Source organism: Aulonocara stuartgranti, assembly GCF_965226115.1.
Source record: "Aulonocara stuartgranti genome assembly, chromosome: 19".
Classification (NCBI taxonomy): Eukaryota; Metazoa; Chordata; class Actinopteri; order Cichliformes; family Cichlidae; genus Aulonocara; species Aulonocara stuartgranti.
This window is the reverse complement of record NC_138955.1, coordinates 18,279,810-18,301,392: the sequence shown is the minus strand read 5'-3', so window position 1 is coordinate 18,301,392 and position 21,583 is coordinate 18,279,810. Positions and strand designations below refer to the sequence as shown.

Genomic DNA, 21,583 nt, shown 5'->3' with positions numbered 1-21,583 from the left:
TTTCCATTCTCATACGAGTGCACTGACCTTCTTTGACTATTCTCCATGGACTGAATAAAGTATTGTGCAGTCTCAAGTGGGGGAAGCGCTCATCCTCCTGGAAGCTCTCATTCAGTCTGCAGAGGATTGGGGAGATGGTAGCATGGCCGAACCTGAATGCGGCTGCGGCGAACACGTTGGCGATAGAGGGGTCCACAGATGGATCGTATCCCCTGTAGGGACCAATGTAATGTTTGAAGGACTCTGGGCCAATGATTTTTGGAGCATAGTCTCTTAGGGTTATGATCTGGGAATCAAAAAAGAAAACGGATGGACATCAGAAAAAGGGAAAAAGCGCAAAAGATTTTATGTGTCTATCACCAAATTCTAAAGTCTATACTGAGTTTGAATAGAAGCATACTTTACAAATAAATACAAAATATCCTCTTTGAATACCTGAAATGATATCTGTGAATGTGTATATACATACAGCTAAAGGAATCCCTGTAGGATTACCAGTGAAATGTCTACTTGTATAATAACCCTGGCTGTGATTGCACGCTTGTTTCCTCACGGTTTACTGCAGAGAATTTCATCTGTCCTCATCACTATTTATAAATGCCTCACTTCAGCACCCGAATCTCGACTCATGTCACAAGGGTGCAACCCCACACACACAAAAATGCACGGAAGCCAACACATACATTAGTGAGATATCGTCCATCATTTTTACATCAGTTAGTTATTTATTGCAAAGGAAGCACTGGAACCACACACAGTAAAATAACCAATTTGGATTTTATGCACATTTTTTAGATGAAATGATTAGAGCACAATGGGAAAGATGGAAAAACCAGGTATTCCCCTCAGGGTTTATGTGGCCCACACAACCTTCACCAATACAGAGTTTAGCAGGTCTAAACTCTGTACTGCCTAAACAGAAAAAAACAGGAGGAAAAAAGAAAAGTCAGAGAAAAGTCACAGTGACAACTGACAGAAAATCAGCTCAAATTCATATAAGATTTTTTATGAACTCAGGCCACATCACATCTGGAATTTGGCTCCTGGAAAAACAATTCAAAGAGGTTTTGAGCATGACCGAAAAGTGAGAAAAAAAACTTTCCTCAGGTTCAAGACAAGAAACTGAAGTATCTACCAAGTACAGGAGCCCAGTGAGTCATATATTACAGGATAGTAACCAAAACCATATATTAGACTATTGTAGTCCACCAATTACAGATCAGACAGGCTGATCAGACATTACATTAAAACTATCAACAAGTGAAGTTAATAAAATTCATCATCATATTAAACTGGAATGTGCTGCTGGTAACACTGATGCAAACCGTTTACTCATTCCATGGTGACTCAGGCAGCCTTCCATTGCAGACACATGCAGATACATCACAAAACTGCAAAATAATTACTTAAAAACAGGAAATATCCCAAGGTTTGAACCCTCAATCCACAGAGGGCCCACTTTACAATTCACAGGTTGCAAAGGACCAACTGTCAAACACCTTAATGGATCTCATTTCCAGGCCTCAGTGGGTCAAAGCTGTTTTAGCAGCGTGAAGGCCACGTATACAATCTTATGCAGGTGGTTTTCATGTTGTGGCTGATGAGTGTTGGGTTTAGTATTCCATTTAATGAGCTTGTGCTTGTGTTCAACCTTTCACACACTTTATTTTATCTCCTTTACAACATGCCAGGCTTTTTTTTTTTTGCTTGAAATTTATTCCTCACCTTCTAATTCACCCAGCTGCATTATAAGAAGAAGGCTCCTGGAAATGTAATCCATACTGTACTAGGGGTTAAAAGCCAGGCTGTCGTGGGATGGCCTTTGATTTTTCTGGCTTGGAGAAAGCCCCAAACCTTAATAAAAGTGCAGTACGGAATTTTAAAAGAGCTCCTTTAATAAAATAACAAGTAAATTCACAGAATTATTTTCTAATTGTTATTGCACGCTGTATGATTTGCAGTTGAATTGCATTTTTCAGATAATGAAGCTCATAAATGTGATGCTGTTCAACAGCTGAGGCTCTTACTTAATGGACTGAAGCACTTTAGGCAAAGCAGGTCTGGCCCTTCAAACTGTATCGTTTTTTTTCTCCTTTCTTTTTAACAATAATTCTCCCGCTATGTCTCTCCCATTTTACAACTAAATAGAACATAATGATATTGCCTCTACACTTCTGGAAAAGCAAAAGCCCTTCACAACTGTGCACTGTAATTGAAGTCAGAATGAAACCAGATGTTGTTAGCTGATCATTTCTTGTTTCCTGCAAATAATAGACTTTCTCTCTGTATTGAAATGGCTTCTGACCTTTCAGTCTGTTTCTTCTGCAAGTCTTGTAGAGTGATGTTTTGAAGTGGCTGCCCACAAACAGTCTACTGGAAACAAAGTACGGATAGTTTCACCTGCCTGCTCCCCACTGTTTTCACTCACAGCCTGAGCTGCAGATTTTATGTTACTTTTTTAGTACATGGGAATATTTAATGATACAAAATAATAACACAAACCTTTTGCTGACTCGGGTGTAAAGCTTTTCATTAAGTTGTTTCCATATGGTGACCTATTTAAGTGTTTTCTTCTAATTAGAGTACGTTGTGAGTGTGTGCATTTCTGGCTTTGATTTTTATCTCCATGCTAAAATGTGTAATCTTCAAAGAAATGTTTTCTGTATATACTTTAAACACACCCAGTCTCTGTTAGTGTTGTAGCATACCCGGTGTAGGAGGAGTAATGCAGTACGACAGCCACACGGTCAAACAATGTAAACATTGTTATTTGCTCGATAACATATTTGCTCGCATTCCTGTTGATGTCCAACCAGAAGAAAACAAATCTCCATTTCTATGCCAATCAGTTAAATTAGATTTTTATAATTAGTATTCCAGTACAGTTAGAATGGAGGGGGCAACTGACCAATATTTTTGGATTGATAACTCTGACATAAACAGTGTAGCCACAGAAACATACTACGTCTGCAGGTATGCATCAACTGGCATCCGCCTTAAAACACTTCCCAGCCTAATTGCTACCTACAGTACCTTTGGCCTGAAAGTGGGTTTTTCTGTTAGCAATTAATGATGTAGTGCATAATTTAAAGCATTAAAGTTGTGCTTTTACAGTAGCTTGTCAAGAATAATGCAAAATGAAAACAGCATTCTAAAAAACACTCACCCCGTGTGAGCTTGTTTGTCGGGAACAGCTGCAGGAGGATTTTAAAGTGGGGTGGAGGGGGTGGAGGGCTTCGTGAGAGCTGTTGGGATTCAACCATATGGACCGAAAAGCACAACAAGGAGCTGATAGCTGCTGAAAGGACTGCAGTTAGATGCTTTTCCCCCCAGAGGGACACAATTACAGCAAACTTCCACATTACAGGAAGACATTTCAGTCCTGATATTAAAGATCCTTCTCAGTGGCGCTGCTATGTATGCCTCAATTATTATTAAGAATTAGAAGTTAATAGCTGTGGCAGGTAAGTTGTTTAGACAAGTGTTACTGAATGGTTTCTCGAACACTCTTGCATCTCGAGTGACCCTGTTTAGTTCCTATCTGTTTATTTTGGTTGGTTTCTTTCTCACCTGATCAGTGATTGACAACGTTAACGACGCCTACATCAAGTTCCAGTATTTTTATTTTGCATACAAGAGCTCACGCTTAATGGAAATGAGTCACTGTTAACAAAATTAGTTTCATCTGTGTTTTTTCTCTGTTGGCTCCACAGAAAATGTCTACTGTGGAAAAAAAGCAAACATGTTTGTTTTTTTTCTCTAATTAACAACTCATTAGACTGAAAACCTGATTAACCGTCAACATTTTTACCAGAAAAAGGCACAAAAACTACACCAGTTCCTGAAAACTGAGAATGTCTATGAATAGTCAGATTTGCTTAGGAAAGTTTCACAATTAAAAGCTGGTCAAAATTTCTAAATAATAAGGAAAGGTGGGTCTTTATTACATCTTTTACCAAAAGATTCACTGGACTATCCTTCCTATGAAATGAAAGCAGATAATTACTGCTCTAATTCATGAAAACAGTAAACAAAATGAAGTGGTGCAGATCATGTCAATCTTAAATATAAGCATGTTTTCTGTTTCATGCCATAACCTGCTGATATGTTTTCCATTTTCAAAAATATCCTGTTAAACCCAACGTGATGCTGCTGTAATAAAATCTGCTACTTGTCCAGTTGCTGCCTTGCATGAAGAAAGTAGTGGTTAATAAGTTCTCTAAATCCAGAATATACAGCGTACTAACTGATCGAAGTTCATCTATTTCACGGTCCTGAGTCTTATCTCTTGCAGTTCTCTATTTAGTCCTTTGAGAATATTTTCTCCTGGTGATTCTGACTTCAACTTTTCTTCAGTTCCTTATTTGACGACTTTCGTTCCCTTCGTATCCTGTCTGTTCTAGTCTCATCTTTGTGCTCTGTCTTCTGTATAAAGTCTTTCTTGTCACTATGTTCGTTTCACTCACTATCTTTTTTTCAAGTATGCATTCCTGCATTCTGTTACTTCCTGTTTTATTTTGATAGTCTCCCTTCTGTTATGTTCAGTTTTGCTTCCCTTGTCTCATCAGTTAGATTCAGTTCAGCTGTGTGATTTTCCCCCACACATGTCCACTACCACAGTCACCCTCCTGTGTGTACAACGTCTCAGTCTCCCTTCTCAGAGTGTCAGTTCACCTTCCCTCTGCACTTCTGATGTCCCTTCAGATCAGCTGAGGTAGGTGATTGATCTAAATAATTTTACATTGTTTGTAGAAATCTTAAACAAGGAAAGGAGAATGGAGTTGCATTAGATCATGAAAAATAAGCATATTGTTTTTAGTTTATTATTTCTGGCATATGTTGCATTTTTTTAGTCCAATCTCTGGAATGAAGTGATATTTGAGGACAACAGGTAAAACTGTTGCTGTAAGGAAAAATGCATATGTTGTAGTCCATCTTCTGAACTTTGGGCTTTCATGCGTTTCATACATGCATTATACAGTCGAGTGTAAAAGCAGCCCGATCCCCTGAAGTCTGTATGAATTTTCCTTTACATGTTTCCTTTCACTTTAAATAATTATTCGATCACAACTTAGCGACTCCTAATCCGGGACTAGATGGTGGATGATGATATTTACTAGAGCTGGGAGATACTGTAATGGTGACTCATTTGGACAATGATTAATTCATAATGATCTCATCCTACCTTTCTTCACAAGTACGTTCTCTGATTCAAACACTGAGAACATTAATCAAACATTAAGTCATCACTGGTTGCTCCAACATCAGTTTACATCAAGTAGTAAACCATCATACCAGGTATTTACTCAGTCGCCCTTAATTACTTCAAAGTTACTCCATCAGTATCAAGCTGTTGCTGTCAAGCCTCATACTTTCCAAATGCTTGTGGGATTACATTTTCTACATCTGAAAAAACAGATCTCCTAGTCTGCAGGCCTTGCTAAAAACAGTCAACAAATCTGTCATGTATTAAAAAGTGCTTGTAGTTTAGTTTTGAATTCTCTTACTCCCCCCCCCCCCCTTCTGTACTACTTTAATTCTTTTTTTTCCTCCCCCTTTTGTTAAAATAGATAACGTTACATTCTGCTGGTTTGCAGGCTGGTCAGACTAGATAGTCCCTCACTTTTCACTCTGCTTCCAATACAGGGATTTTCCAAGCTGGTCATAGCTTCAGTATGTAAATCCTTTACCTGCCTTTTATGCTTCACCCTCCCAAATTATTTAAAGAGCCCTTCCACCTTAGGCCATCTCTTTTTAATATTGTAAATCTCTTTCCCCTAGCATTGTCCCTGAGTCACCTGAAAATACTAGTTTCTAATCCACTGCTGTTGTCAAATGTCAGCACACAAAATCTGACTTATTTTCCCCTTGCTAATAAAATGTTTGGGGAAACTTTAAGATAGCGCCAGGGTCACCGCTCCCCTTCGGTATAAGCAACAAATCCTTTGCATTCAATCATAAAACATTTTCTTCGTTACTTTTCATGAAGAATGTACACACGCTTCCTTCATCATTAATCGCCCTCTGCCTGAAGCTGAAAGGAATAGTCCAATCAGTCATTGTAGTGCACAACGTGCCTGCACCCAACACCACTGAGATGGTAACAGTTTCTGCTAAGCTCTGAAGCCTGGCCTGCCACAAAATGTGTGATCTCATCTTTAGCAGTAGTAAAAAGCGTATCTATTGGATAATAAAGACACGTAAAAATAAATAAAATGAGAGAGCCATCATAGCTGTGATGCCATCTGTTACTTCATTATCAAGAACCTACAAAGAAAGAACAGACTCGTGTTTTGTTTGGAGCAAAACTGAGGAAATGTAGCTGCTTGCATTTACTGGCTGTTTCTGTGGACTGGAGGGACACAGTGCTACAAATACACTGACCAGTTCAGTGGATACGTCAGTTTCCAATTTGAAATCAGGCAGATAATTAACAGTAATTATTTGGGGACATGTTTCTGCACAAATTAATGGTAGCTAGGTTTCTTAGCTGTTTGGTGCTGGGCAAGATTCTTAGAGGAAGCTTTAAAACAACTGCTGGGTAAAGGTGTTGACTGGAAAAAAAATAAGGTGATTCACATGATAATTTTCTGTTGTTCTGTCTCTAGCGACTACAAGCAGAGACTTGCAAATATGTATAATATTAATGTGAACAGTGTTTAAGATAAAATGGTTCCCTGCAGCCAATTTATACCAATTTATGGGCTTAGGAGTTGCAGTTTTCAGATATGAAAACTGCAGCATCACCAGCAATGACAGCAAAGCAGGGAATTCCATGGCTGGTTGATCCTCACAGTCATCAGACTTAAAACAGCAGCTGTCAGGGTCGGACAACTTCTGAATTCATTAAATCAGCAGAGCTTTCCCCATAGAGAAGGCTTTTCACTGTTTATCTTCATAATGTCTCGCTCAGCTCGCAGAGGGAACTGTCATTCTTATACATGGTGCTAAAACATTCATCTTGAAAACAATGCAGGACTGCTTTCTTTTATCTGATCAGTGAAAAAGAGAAAATCCTCTAAGTGATGTTGAAAATCTAGTTTGTGCTTTTGTTACTTCTTCAGTAAGGTCTTGAATAATTAGACCAGGGGTCCCCAATCCCAGTCCAGGAGGGCCGGTGTCCCTGCAGGTTTTAGATGTCCTTGATCCATCACAGCTGATTTAAATGGATAAATTACCTTCTCAACATGTCTTGCAGTTCTCCAGAGGCCTGGTAATGAACTAATCATGTGATTCAGGTGTGTTGACCCAGGGTGAGATCTAAAACCTGCAGGGACACCGGCCCTCGTGGACTGGGATTGGGGACCCCTGAATTAGACTGTGGTTCACTAAATGCAGACTGGGAGGCAGAGCCTTCAGCTTTCAGACCTCTCTCCTGTGGAACCAGCTCCCAGTTTGGTTTCAGGAGACACACACCCTCTCTATTTTTAAGGTTTCGTTTTTGATGAAGCATATAGTTGAGGCTGTATCAGGCGACCCTGAACCATCCTTTAGTCTCACTGCTACAGACCCATACTGCTATTGTACCTACAGTGTCACTTTTTAATGTCAGATGAAATGACATGATAAAGTGAAAAACACAGTAAATGGAGACAATGTTGTCTAAGACACTTTTTCTGCCTCAGCTTTAGGGATACAAGATTTTTATTTTTAAAAAGTGTATAGGATATAAGTTTCTATACTTGTAGATTGTCACAAGAGCGTACATGTTGTGTGTTGTTTTATTGTATGCCTGCAATTTCTGTGCATCACAGAAATACCAGAGTTTGTTTTCCATGTGCACAGCAGCTTCAGACACAATACAGTCAATGCTGTTATAACCTCGAGTAACTTCAAATGAAAAGAATCGCTTCTTTTCTTTTATACATCTCATTCATATCAGCTCTCCCACGTAATTGTGACACACTCGCATCTGCAGACTCTGAAATCACTGTGCTCATAAATGCTAGATTAGTTTGTTCCCCCTCAGGCATCATTTGTGTTACTCGGCAGAAGCTTTATAGCTGCGAATCACAGTAGCTTTTATTTTCATCATATTCTGCGTCTAGTGTCGTAGCTACGCTTATTTAACAGCGCTGGTGATAGAGGATGGTATGTCCAGATTTTAAAGTCTAAAACGCCCCACTACGTGTGAATCCATTAGAACTTTAGTGGTCTTGCCTTCACATAGATTAGAGCACAACCTGCATTTCGTTTCATTTCTAAACCATCCCTCTCAAATTTGATCTAGTACCCTTTTGAAGCTTTTTCAAAGGTTAGCGTGCCTGTGAATGCAAACGGTGCTTCTTCTGTGGTAATACTAGGCAGTTAATGTTAAACATTAAATAGCAGAAATTGAATTATGTTTGTTTTCCTTGAGCGGCCAAGCATGCAAAACTGAAAGTAGCTTTAGGGTGGGTGTTTGTTCTTATCCTCCTGCTGCTAAACTAATTTCCCCTTGTGGGACAATAAAGAAATTGAATTGAATTGAAATTGAATTGGACAGGGGTTTGACAAATTTTAGATTTAGTTTTAAATGACTAAAATCACTATTAGCCTACTTGAGATGTTTATAATAAAAACAAAATTGGCAATATAAAAAGTCACACAGGCCTGGAGACGGTTGGCAACCACTGGTCAACTAGGAAAAATGTATTTCTTGACCGGTTGGCGAGTGGCTGCTGGAAACTGCTGACTATCAACCTCATGTGAAGGCAGGTGAATCTGGTCACAGAGAAGGTGCTGTGACACAAACTTTCCTGTGACTGCTTTGGTTACTTGCACAGTACTGCAGTTTGCATGGGAGATGCTGACTCATCGCAAGTACTTGCAAAGTAGCCTTGAGAGTGCGAAAACTTGAAAGAGAAAAAGTGTGATGCAACCTGGAAATACAGAGTTTACAGTGCTGAAAGCTTTTTTGCCTTTCTGCTGCAGATTGCTGCTACATTTCAAAATGTGCAACTTTTATTCTGAAATGACAGATTGCAGACTTTGCATAAATGAATCTGAGCAGAATCCAAAATATTAGCCTAATGAATTCATCAAATTAATCAGTCTAATTACCTTTGTGTGCCTACTTGAGTGCTAGTAAATTAACATTTTGGATACTTTCTTTTAAATTCAGTAGTTTGTTCCATGAATCACATGAAATGTCAACTGAAACTGAATTTTTTGTGTCACTTTTTACATCTGATTCAGTTGGGTTTGGTTGTCACTTACCTGGTGCAGTGCACCTATGATCTTACGAGTCTCTTGGTATATCATCTCTGGGCTCCAGTGACCGTTGATGTGTTTCAGTGCCTCTGCAATTCGATTGTGTTCTCTGAGCCACAGCGTGTGCAAAGAAGTCAGAGGCAGACCTTCGCTGACCCGGTTGTCTCCTGCACTGAAGCATTCAACTCTTTCCCCTTGCAGATCTTGGTGGCAGGCTGATGGCAGCTTGGTTACAAATGGGAGATAAGGCCTTCCTTTTGGATCTTTGAATCGGGCATTGACAGCAAGTTTTCCATTACGGCCAGGAAGGTCACGAAGGAAGCTCTCCAGCTTTTGATTGTGGCCGTAGACAGCAGAAGCATCAATGAATGAAGTCATGGCATTGAGCTGTTGTCGCTGCAGGGCTTGTCTTATACCAGACTGAAAATTGACAAAGCAGTCTGATGTGGAGCGAAAAAATGGCATACAGCTTTGTAGACCATCATTCATCTGCAGAGAGGATAGAATCATTTACTGATCATTTAGTGCTTCCGGTAAACTTTAAACTACTGCTGATCTACCACATGTATTTGTTGTCGTCTTTGTCATGGAATTTTGAAGGCCCAATTCACATTTGGAAAAGTAAACGTATGTAATATAAAGCAATGCCTTATCCCAGAGTGAAAGGTGTCATTTTGTCAGATGTCACCTGCAAAGTAGGATGGCATTAAAAAGGACTGACTGGGCTCCTGCTAATAACTAAAGGCAGTTGGAGAAGTTTATAACTCTGGGCAGGTGACCGCTTGTCATCTAGCTAGCTGTAACATCTATGCATGGTGTGAGATTTTTCTCATGCACTCGGTCTCCAGATTACCATGGCTTCCATTTTTTCCATAGTTTAAAGCTAGCTGTCATACAAGTACAGAGGGTCCTATAGTACAAACAGGCCTGGTGACAAAAACATTAACACCATGCTCTTGAACTTTTCAAACAAGGATGCACAGCTCTGTCCATCACCACCACCAGGGAGTTCATAGCAACAGAGATTTTAAAGTTTGTTTGTTTTTAATGTAAATGGGTTTTTTTGGGAAGTACTACAATGAACCTATTACTGTGTTATTTTATGTATTTAAATATGTGATTATCTCAGGATCAAACTGGGTGAGCTTCACTGGGCTGCTATTGTGCAAAAGTCCAGGAAAAAAGGGATTTTTTTATTTTTTTTTATTTTTTACACAAACAAGTGCAAGCAACAAAAATAAAGAAAATGATGGATTCTCTGTTTACCTTAATGGGAAAGCACGGATGCACATTTTCACACGTTTTTAAACAGTCCACATCTGACCCATCGGTGCTGGTGCTTTGAGGCGTCAGGGTTATGTCATGGGATATATACTGGCCCCAGTCCGCCAGCAGCTGAGAGTAGGAATCATCTTTCCATTTAGACGCACTCGTCATTATTTCCCTGCTGACTGTCCGGGCCTATAGACAAAGCAGGATTTTTATTTTGTAGTGCTCAAGTAATGCAACACATGAAGTATCAAGATGTTGTTCACTCACTGTGAGTCAATAAGAAATGGAATATTAGGACTCTGATTTATTATCTGAAACACTGTAGTAAATTTCAGCAGTCGGATATGGTGGTAAACTGTTGGCTGGATACAAGTGATGCATATTTGATGAGTTCTCCAACTAAAGGCCCTCACTCTGTGTAATGAATGCATAAATTAGGACTAAAATTGAATTCAAGTGTGAGCAAAACGGTTTCATCTGCTTTTTTGGAAGAAAATATGTTTATCCACATGATAAGAAACCAACTGTTTTTAGGTTATGGATGTAGTGTATACGCTAGATGCAATATATAAATGCGGTTCTAATCTATGTCATCTCACACTCTCCTGTGCTCTTCCTAAATTGCTGTGGACGTTATCTGCTGTGAAACAGGTGAGGAAAAATAAATGAAATGCTACATTAACTCAGGGTTTTGCAGGGCGAGCCGGCTTCATTTCTACATTTCTGTAATTTATCCACCAAGACTTTTGTGTCTGTTGGACCGGTATTTTGTAGATTACCGGGGGAAGTTGGAATCCATTATGGAGCCGTTCTGGGTTCCAGCCTTTTGGTTCGCTCTCCCCGTCTTCGTATTCAGCTGGTAGCCATCTGACCAAGGCAGTGTTGGCTGCTCCCCAGCGAGGATTTTGCCTGACAAAGAGAAACATGAAGTGTGTCCAAAAATACTGCCATGCAAAACTGTATAACCCCTTACTGAAAGCATCATCCAGTTTACTGGATTATTAAGGTTTAAAATGGTGCATTCAGTACATTCATATAAATTAAATGTACAGAAATGACAGTATCTGTTTTGACGGTTAGTTTGTGGTTATGATCCTGTGAGAAACATCATCGTTGCTGCACATTGACTTAGGATCATTGCAACAGCATCATTTTTATGCTCTTAAATGACTGTTTAAAACCAAAAAGGATTGCAAGAACCTGTCATGTATTTATTTTTTTGTTGCCTTTTGCCTCCTCGTCAACAGCTGGCACACACACACACAAGATAACTTATCAGCTGGCGGCTGACAAACATTTCATAGTTCCAGCTTCTTGATTTGAGAATTTTCTACTTTCCTTTTAATTAGACATCACAAGCGAGGGAAGAAACCAAATGATAATAAATGCTCATAGGCAAAACATGCCCTCCTTTATCACCATAATTTACAAACTTAACATTATGACAACATTAAGGCTGAAAACTAGCATTTGACACCAATCTCTTTAGGAAAGTAAAGTAACAAGGAGTCACCCCCCCCCCCCCCCCCCCCTTTTTTTTTTTGGCCATTATAAAAAAATATATATATATTTTTTATTTTTTTAATAACCCCTGTGCAAGGGTTCTAAAGGGTGAGTTTACCCACAGAGGGCAAGACTGCCTTGCACCAGGCAGAAAATATACTCTTTAAAGCTGTAAAGTGGGGTCTTTAAAATGGGCAAACTATAGGCTTTCACATGCTTTTGAAGTCGGACTCAAGTGGGCAGTGGAGGAGTGGAAGTTTTTGAAGGGGCTTAGCTTAGGAAGCAGGTTCACCTGTTCCCCTGCGAGGAAGAGATCGTGGCTCGTGTTGCATTTCAGTAATTAAAAATAATGAGAAATTATGAATATACAAATTATTGATGAATCAACATTTGAAACTTGACAGGTACTTGAATATTCAAGAATGTTGACTAGTTCAGGAAGTTTTTATTTTTAATTGTTTGAGAAATGCTTTACTAAAAACAGCATGCAGTGAAGTGAACATAACTAAATATATTTCATTAAGTTTAAGATGATGCTGATGATTATTAATACATTTGCTACCTGTATGCATCGAAACTATCAAAACAGATAATGGCTTTTCTAATCCTGACATACTGTAGTTTTGCCTGGAGGCCTAATTATGTGCTTGCTAAGACAAAATTTACATTGGATATGAAATGAAGTTTTCATTTAGGGGAAACGGTTGTTCAGATGTCATTTTAACTACCTGTTGTTGCAGAGTCCTGATATCAGTCGATACTTGTAGAGATGGGTGTACCGACAGGTGGCTGGACTTGTAGGAGGACATTTTGACAGCTCTGCAATCAGCTTCAAATGTTTCCATGACAACAGTTGTTCTTGAGCTAGAGTAACAAAGCAGGCAGAGTTGGACTGATTGATATGAAACTTTTAAATCTGAGCAAACATTATTGAAATTCTGTTGCTGATCATGTGTGGCCGGTTAAACTGTTTTACAATGACAGAACTAGTAAAGGTGGTCTGACTAAAAATGTAATGAAAACTTTTCTAAATGTTCCATCCAAGGTGAAACCGAGTTTCCTAAAAGAAAGTAATTCTACCGGGTGTTGTGAGCTCCTGATTATATCTCTGTTTCACTTTCTTCTTTAGGACACGAAGAGTCTTTTGGAAAACCTCTGCAGCCCTAGAAATGTGCTTCGTCTCAGGGTTGGCTTGCCGAAAAAATTTAAGCATGTGTTGGGAAGCTGAGGGTTTGGTCCACCTAGCGAGAAAAACAGATAAAAGGGCAGTTAGAGTTCCTTTGATCCTTTTCTGCACAGATTATTTGAGGTAAAACTGAGGCGTATTACCGTTGCCTGACGTCGAGTAAGTCTTCATCTACATCATAAAGGCTTTCTTGATGTGATGAAATAAGTAATTCTTTGATGGATGAAGCTGGAAAATGTATTTTTTGATCAGCATGAGACATTTTAAAAATATCATTTCATCTATCATGTTCTTATTCTGTAATGATGATATTAAATATACATGGATCAAAGTAACTTGTTTCTGAGATGCTACAAAGTAGTTCACACTGGGAGTAGTTGAACACCAAAACATGACTAAGGAGATATACCGTTTGAACTAAAACTAGAAAAAGGAATAACAAAAACAATAATTAAATTGACAATTCACATGTGACGTTTCATTTTCAGTTTATCAGTGAAACTGTTCAAGCATCATGTATTTATGTGAGCAGACTAAAGACACGGAGATCTCAGGGAGAGATCTGGGGCATTAAAACACGATGACGTTAATGCTGCGTAAGCACCGAGCAACACTTGTCCTTTTCCACTGCACAAAGTTCAAGTGGCTCAGTGACGAATGCATGACCGGGGCGTTCCTGCACAGTGGTCAGGATTAAAGAAAAAATGGAAGGGGAATGGTCAAAGGGGTTTCAAGGATGGGGAATGTAAAGTACAAGTGAAAATCTGTAGTTTCTTATTACAGTGCAAAACCGATAGTAATCTGAGTAACAACCACAAGTAAAAAGTAACTAAACTGTTTGACTCACTAACAACATATGAAGGTAGTTAAGCTACAGCCAGTCTTCAAAATATAGTTAAACAACAATAACAACAATCTTTATTTAAAGAGCACATTTAAAAACCAGCGTTATACCAAAGTGCTTAACATAAGAGACAGAGAAGTAACACGAGTATTATAAGGCCTTAGCAAAGTATCAAATATACTCACAGGTCAATGCCACTAATACACAGGGGTAATATAAAATGCATATTAGAATAAAAACATAATAAAAGCACAAGCCACAAAGTACAGCAGATTGTTTTGTTCACTTCTGCCACACTGCTTTGTACTAATGTACAGTACTTTTTAAATATTATGTGGTATTTGAGTCTGTACTTTACTTTAATATTTCAAAATTTTAATATTGATAACTTGAGAACTATCCACATGTGTTTTTAAAAAGGTTGATATTTCTAGTTGTTACAAGTGAATTTTCACTGCTTTTCACATACTTAACTTACTTAACTAACTTACTTTAAAATAAATAGATGCCATTTTGGAACATTAAATTAAGTAATTTGTCTGGTATTTGGTGGTTTGCGTGGGTTCTCCCCCAGTACTCTCCTCCCACAGCCCAAAGACAGTTAGTGGGGATAGGTTAATTGGAAACACTAAATTGCCCATAGGTGGGAATGTGAGTGTTAGCCCTGCGACAGACTGGCGACCTGTCCAGGGTGTACCCTGCCTCTCGCCCTAAGACAGCTGGGATAGGCTCCAGCGCCCCTTAAAAGGACAAACAGAAGCTGGATGGATGGATATTAAATCAAGTAATTTGTCCAGTATTTGCAGTTTTTATTATTAACGTAGCATTCAAAATGTTGGTATTAACAAAATATTAAAATACACATTAAATCATTTGATTTTAAATGATTAAAATAAGGCAACAAAAGGTGAAAGTGTTCACTTGAACTTTACTGTGAACAAACATTGTTTGTTTTAATGTAATAATGGATTGCATTTATATAGCGCTTTTCTAGGCACCCAAAGCGCTTTACAATACCACTATTCATTCACTCTCACATTCACACACTGGTGGAGGCAGCTACAGTTGTAGCCACAGCTGCCCTGGGGCAGACTGACAGAAGCGAGGCTGCCATATCGCGCCATCGGCCCCTCTGGCCAACACCAGTAGGCAAGTAGGGTAAAGTGTCTTGCCCAAGGACACAACGACCAGGACAGAGAGCCCAGGGATCGAACCGGCGACCTTCCGGTTACAGATGCGATTCCCAACCCCCTGAGCCACGGTCGCCCACAATGTAAATGACTCTGTGCAGAATCCTAAATATTTCTATATCCAGTCAACTTATTTAAGCAGTGCATGAAAAAAATTGAAGAAAAAAATACAATAAAATAATTTTCTCTTAAGAAAAATGTGTTGGATACAGTAGATCTGGTTAAATCAAAACTTTAGTAACGTGCCATGCACTGTGATATTGCTTGAATAGAAACTTCTAAGAGGACAGTGCATGGCACATTACTAAAGTTTTGATTTAACCAGATCAACTGTATCCAACACATCCAGCTCTTTTCTCTGAGGGAGAAAAGCAACTTCAGCACCAACAAAGAATTTGCTACATGAAGACAAAGTTCTGGTGAAAGAAAGCTGATAGTGACCCCAAGGGAGGAGTAATCTTTAAATGATTTCTCAGAAGTAAAAACAAGATGAAACTCTTGGGATGATGTGTGAACGCTCCCTCTCAAGGATCTCTGGGTTAGCCTTGTGATGGTGTCAATCCTCTCGTCCATTGAGCGAATGAATTAGATAAGAGGTTACAAAGACGTATGGATGGAGGTTTTTAATGAGATGACTGGGGAAATAATAGAAACGTGGACTGAACCAGCTCCATGCTGGCCAAGTAGCATCCCATCCTTGAGAGCTATGTTTTGATGTTGTTGCATAGTCACTGACCTTAGAATTCATTTAAGGGCACTTAAAAGACCAAAGAACCTATTTCTGAGTAACTTGTGTTATTCCAAAGAGTCCATGTAGCTCAAGTCATGGTCAGGCTTAGCGGTGCCTTTTGGGGCACAATGACCTGACAATTTAGCACCATTTACTTTGCATCCACTGAAGCCCTCAAGGACTATTTATCCACCCAGTGATAGTGTTCACTGTGTTCTTATCTGAAGAACTATACTTCAGTACCAAGTAACAATATGTCCTGATACTGATATCATTTAACCCTCGTTCTCAGTAATAACTAGAGACACTGCCTAAAATATCTCTGCACAGGCTGGTTCATAATAAATGTATTGCACCAGTGAGCAGTATGAATTATATTCTGAAATCTATTTTCTGGGTGAGAAGAAGCTGGTTTCATATACCCCAAATCCTGAAATTATCCTGAAATCATACTTGGTTGATTATAGGTTTCACTCTAATTGTAAGGCTGAAGAAGTTGAAAGCTGCATAAAATGTGCTTTCTTATTCCATTACGTACATTATAGCCGTGCCCAAAAAGAACATCAGTCGTTTCAGTTCTTCCAGTTCAATTCATGAATTTTATCTAATATTTATAAATGATCCAATATTTTTCATGACAGCTTCAGCAAATACATAAAATGCACAAATAAAAATATACTTACCGGTCAGTGTTTTGACATCATCTGCTGTAAAACTTGGAAGAGAAATGCAGGAAATCATTACAAGACAAAGGCAATGAAAGTATGCCATTCTTACTGTCACCAACAATCCAAGATCTGAGAGCTGTGTTTGTGGTGCAGCGTGCACTTGTATACTGAGAAACCTGGGAGCCCAATGCCATGGTTAAGTAAACCAGCTCACACTTGAGTAACTCAGAGACTTGGTGTTTCTCTTGTTCTCACTTGAAGTGTTTTTACATTTTTTTTTCTCCTTTCTTCTTTTCTTTCTGTTTTTACATCTTTTGTAACAAACGGCTTGAAAATTCAGTGATTTGTGTTCATTTTAAGTGAAGATAAACTCTCCTGCTAGAGACGTTGCTCAAAAGTAATTGACTAATAGAACTTTAAATACAAGGATTATTTTTAATTATTTATGAAAATCTTTTGCAGTCTGGGACTGTTTGACGTTTCCTCCCTTGAGATGCTCTGCCAGGCCTTTACTGCAGTGACCTTCAGTTGCTGCTTTTTTGTGGGTCTCCCTGCCACCAGTTTTGTATATAATAACTGAAAAGTTGTTCTATTTTGTTGAGATCAGGTCACTGACTTGGGTGCTGAACAGTATCCCATTTCTCAAGAGACTCGGGTTTGTTTTGGGTCATGCACCATGAAGTGCCTTCCTAATCAGGTTTGCATGGTTTGGTTGAATCTCAGCAGAGAGGATACACCTGCACTGCTTCAGTAGTCACATCATCAGTAAACACCAGTGACCAGCTTCCACTGATAGCCATGCATACACATGCCATAACGGTATCTACACTGTGTTTGAGAGATAATGTGGTGGTATGCTGTGGATCATAATCAGGTTTGCTCCTTGCTCTCCCATCATTCTGCTACAAGATAACCGCGGTTTTATTTGTCTACAGCATTTTTCCAGGACTGTGCAGACTCTTTTAGAGGTTTAATGACAAATCTTTCTGGCCTTCCTGTTCTTGAGTGGAAGCAATGGTTTGCACCTTGTTATAAACTCTCTATATTTCCATTCTTGAAGGCATCTCTTCATTGTAAACCTTGTCAATAATATCCGAGAGTGTTCTTTTCTTGGCTTGGCCAGATGTTGTGAAGTTGTTTCTTAACTTCCGTGATGTTTCAGGCCTTTTACTGCGTTCTTTCTTGAAGACAAGATTTTTGATTTGGCCACTAATAAAGATTTTGCTCTCCCTCTCTGGTTATTTTGTTTTATTCGGGATAATGATAGCCTCCTTTCCTTGTACTGACCTCTTTTTGGACTTCATATTCAAAATTAAATTGAAAAGTACAAATGCAAATCCAACACCTCGAGTCAACTTCAGATACAGAGTCTACTTTATTTGGCATGAAATGGGTGACAGGCCTTGTCATGAAACCCCTTGTCAGTCAAATTTCTGATTTCTTTTTAGCCTCTTTCAATTTTTATTAATAAAATTCAACCACATCTTTGTTTGATTTAAAATCAATTGTGGTGGTGCACAGAGGCAGTCTCTACATTCTTGGTGTGAAAAATGAAGAAGTGCACATTTTTGAATTAAAAAACTTTGGAGGGTGACTACACTTTTTGCAGAAAGATATGATTATATTAGTCAATGGATAAAATGCCCAATAACTGTTTGCAACTTACTTTAAAAATGTAGAGCACTCTGTATCATTTATTTCTTATACTAATTTACTAACCTAATATACTAATAAACTCACCAATTAAACATGAAAGAGGATATAGATATAAGATAAATAGTTTAAACCATTATAAATGGATGTATCCACATCTCTTTTTTCATGAAGCCAGCTCCACAGGGCACCTTTAAACAGAAAAGCAAGTGAAACTCGGCTATATGAACCCCAATAACAACCACTTATTTAAATAAGATCTCTAAAATGAGTTTCAATTTCCAAAATTAGCAGTTTAGTAGAGATCCGAGCTGTTAATATCATAAACATTTTTACAATGATGCTATTCATTTAATCCATATTTTAAAATACCATGCAAAGCTGTTGTGCTGAATGTGTTGGCTGCTTAAACAACATTCAACCTAGCAGACTTCCAGAAACGCAATATTAAGGTCATCTACGTACATGTGAGGGCTTGTCAGTACCTTTTTATTTATTTTTTTTCTTCTGAAACATTATTGTTGTAATAAAAAGTACACAATAATAGCTGCAGTCATTTTTGGCAGATATACGGCCCTGCTTCCTTTTTTCCTTCCGTCCTGCTGAGTATATTTTCAGTTTTATATTCCGTCTGCAGGGAACAGTGACACAGAAAGGTCACGACAGCAGTTCCAAAATTTCCCAGAAAATTTTCCATCACAAATACTCCAGTTAGCACACGGTTTCCAATGCTGCAAGTGGAGCCAACTGTGAGAGTCACGGCCCATTGAAAGTTGAGCTCAGTGCTAGAAATTCATGCTTGACATGTTGCTGATGTAACTCCGTGATGCCGTTTGTGTGTTTAGTGACTTCAGCAGTGAGCTGGAGATCATCTCACCTCTTCTTTTTTTTTTTTTTTTTTTTTTAAACACGGTGGCTGCTTTTATCTTTCAAGCTGTTTAAGCCCAAACTTTTCACTAAGAGACTAAAAGAAGCCCAACTGCCTTCAATTCAACCACTTTAGACTAAGAACACCTACATAGAAAGGTTTAGTCTCTCGCAGCATTGCCTCCAGGACAGGCCCCACCTGTTCTTTTTTTCTTTCTTTCTTTTCAAAGAAAGGGGAAAAAAAAGTACATGTGCTGTCATCACTCACCTGTGAGAAGCCAGTGCAAGCTTTTCTCTTCAATGGCACACAAGTAACATATCCTGTTGGGTTCAAACTGCTTGTGACCTTTCGACCAATGTGTATGGAGTTGGAGATGTGGTGTGACAGTTTGAGCAGTGGAAGCAGAACAGCAAAAAGGACAATGGGAATAATTAACTCTGCCCCATAGATGACAAAAATCATTCAATTAACCCGTTAATGAATTAATATGCTGGCTGGAGAACTCCAGATAACTTCACATAAACAAGAAAAGAAAGAAAAACCAACAAAACAAAAACGTCTGGGTTACTATTCCCTGGTTTATTGTGGGTAGCAAAGACAACTGTACCGAGTTAAAGTTCAAGGACCAGGAGACACAGGCTAAAGGAACAGTTTGTAAACAGCTGTCTGTTGACCTTGTACTTGTTGGTATTCTCTGATCAGTGACCTCTTGGTGAAAAGACCCAAGTTACTAACTCACAGAATTAAACTACTCAGTTTAATGAGACTGTGCTGCAGCCCAGTTCAGTTGAAAACAAGTAGTGGAACAGGCTCTTCCAATAAAACGCAGCTACCTGTGCAGCGTTTTCTTTTTGTTTTTGGAAAAGACAGAAAAAGTATTTTTGGCGCACAAATGCAGTATTAAGACAGAAATCAGCAGCTGGGCTAGCAGATTCTAAAGTGTGAAAGTAGACACATGTAGACCCACAGGGAGCTTTAACATGCCTTGGATGACAAAGTTGAACTCTGTAAGCGATTTATTGAAACTACAGCAAACATGTTATTTAACACTAAAACCATTACAGAAAGTTGAAGATGCACAGTATTTTCACCATATCAGGATGAGATTCAGAAAAAGAATTAAAAAAAAAAAAAAGGACTCTAACAATACTGTGAAGCTTAAAATGTTGTTTGCCAGAGAAATGCAACACTCTGGACGTTTGCCTTTTTATTTGATACAAAAGATGGAAACAGTAACACAAACAACTTGCAATTTATTCCAAACCAGTGAAGTACTGAAGCCTGGCACCAGCGCTGCCTTTGGGAAGTTTCTTTAATTTTAGTCTGGGCCCGTATCAGAGTGCTGTCGAGTCAACTCGGTGGTTATTTGGAGGCTATTATTTTTGCTTTTTATTGTAAGGTGCTTGCGGTACCTTTTCAGACATGACATTACTAGGTAAACCACAGGAAGTTTGGGGGGATTTAAAAAAAAAAAAACAAGAAAAAAAGAATACGCTTTCTCATCATTGTTGGAAATATCCCTGTCAAAGGCCTGTTTTAATCCTGTATCCCCCTGTGACGATATCCGCTTCATTTACCCAGCTGAAATTTCTTTTATTTTTAATTCATTTTTAGGTTTTCTGTTAAACACAGCGGCAGCTACATTTTTTTTATTTTTTTATCATAGGTGTTAAGTTTCACTCTGAATAATTATCAAATGGGGGGGGCAAACAGAAGAATGGAAGGACTGTATATCTTTTCCCACTGGATATCTCTAGTTGTCTAAAAGTGAAACCTCATCTTTCCTTCAGTAGATCTGACATTACCCACCTCAAGAGTCTTTTACAAAGATGTCTTTTTCAGAAGTCCATACAAAAATAGCAAGAACAAGATATACATATCAATGGGCTCTGTGCATAAAATACTGCTGATTTGCCTCAGGTGCACATCACGATGAGGACGTGTCTTCTTAACTGTTCGTGTAATTTCCAAGGAAGCTTTGACTGCACATAAAGAGAGGGTCCATGGAGGCCACTTTGGCAGCGATAAAAGAATGTATACAGTGGAGGACGGCTGTCAGATTAGCAAACTCCAGCTCCTGAAAAGCACACGTCAAGGACAAGAGACGCACTGATTAGTCCGTTATGTTCACAATCCAAATCACAGTATTTAAAAAAGTTAACAGGTAATTGTGGTTTATTAATTAATTTGGCAGTTGTGGCTGATGCTATCTGCACTCGCCACATCTGTCACAATACTAGGAGTTGCACAAGAGAATGATAACAGTGTATGTCAGGGTAACTAGCTTCTTCCAGCATGATTTATATGCAGCCAGGTCATATTTAGACAATGACTTTTTTTTCTGGTAATTCACTAGAGTGGATTGATGTGATTAAAGTTCAGTCATTCAGCTTAAATTCAAGAGGTCTAACAAATGTAAGGCAATAATGCATTTAAAAAAAAATCAACAATCTGGTTCACTGTTAAAACGAAGGAAT

General features: G+C 38.7%; 2 protein-coding genes across 4 annotated transcripts in view; both read right to left on the bottom strand.

The window, feature by feature from the left end:
• tpo (thyroid peroxidase) overlaps positions 1-11,390 on the bottom strand; it is a gene marked incomplete at its 5' end in the record, with an annotated part of 31,047 nt that extends 19,657 nt beyond the window's left edge. The window contains 4 exons of the mRNA XM_082516167.1: positions 28-286; positions 9,199-9,681; positions 10,459-10,653; positions 11,244-11,390. Coding sequence (XP_082372293.1) covers positions 28-286; positions 9,199-9,681; positions 10,459-10,653; positions 11,244-11,390 — 1,084 coding nt within the window. The remainder of the gene's footprint in view (positions 1-27; positions 287-9,198; positions 9,682-10,458; positions 10,654-11,243) is intronic.
• Positions 11,391-19,683: 8,293 nt separating this feature from the next.
• The window catches only part of sntg2 (syntrophin, gamma 2), a 105,244-nt gene continuing 103,344 nt past the window's right edge, over positions 19,684-21,583 (bottom strand). For all 3 annotated transcript variants that reach the window (XM_082516160.1, XM_082516161.1, XM_082516159.1), the window contains one exon: positions 19,684-21,183. In XM_082516160.1, the coding sequence (XP_082372286.1) occupies positions 21,055-21,183 (129 nt within the window). In that variant the 3' untranslated portion in view covers positions 19,684-21,054. The remainder of the gene's footprint in view (positions 21,184-21,583) is intronic.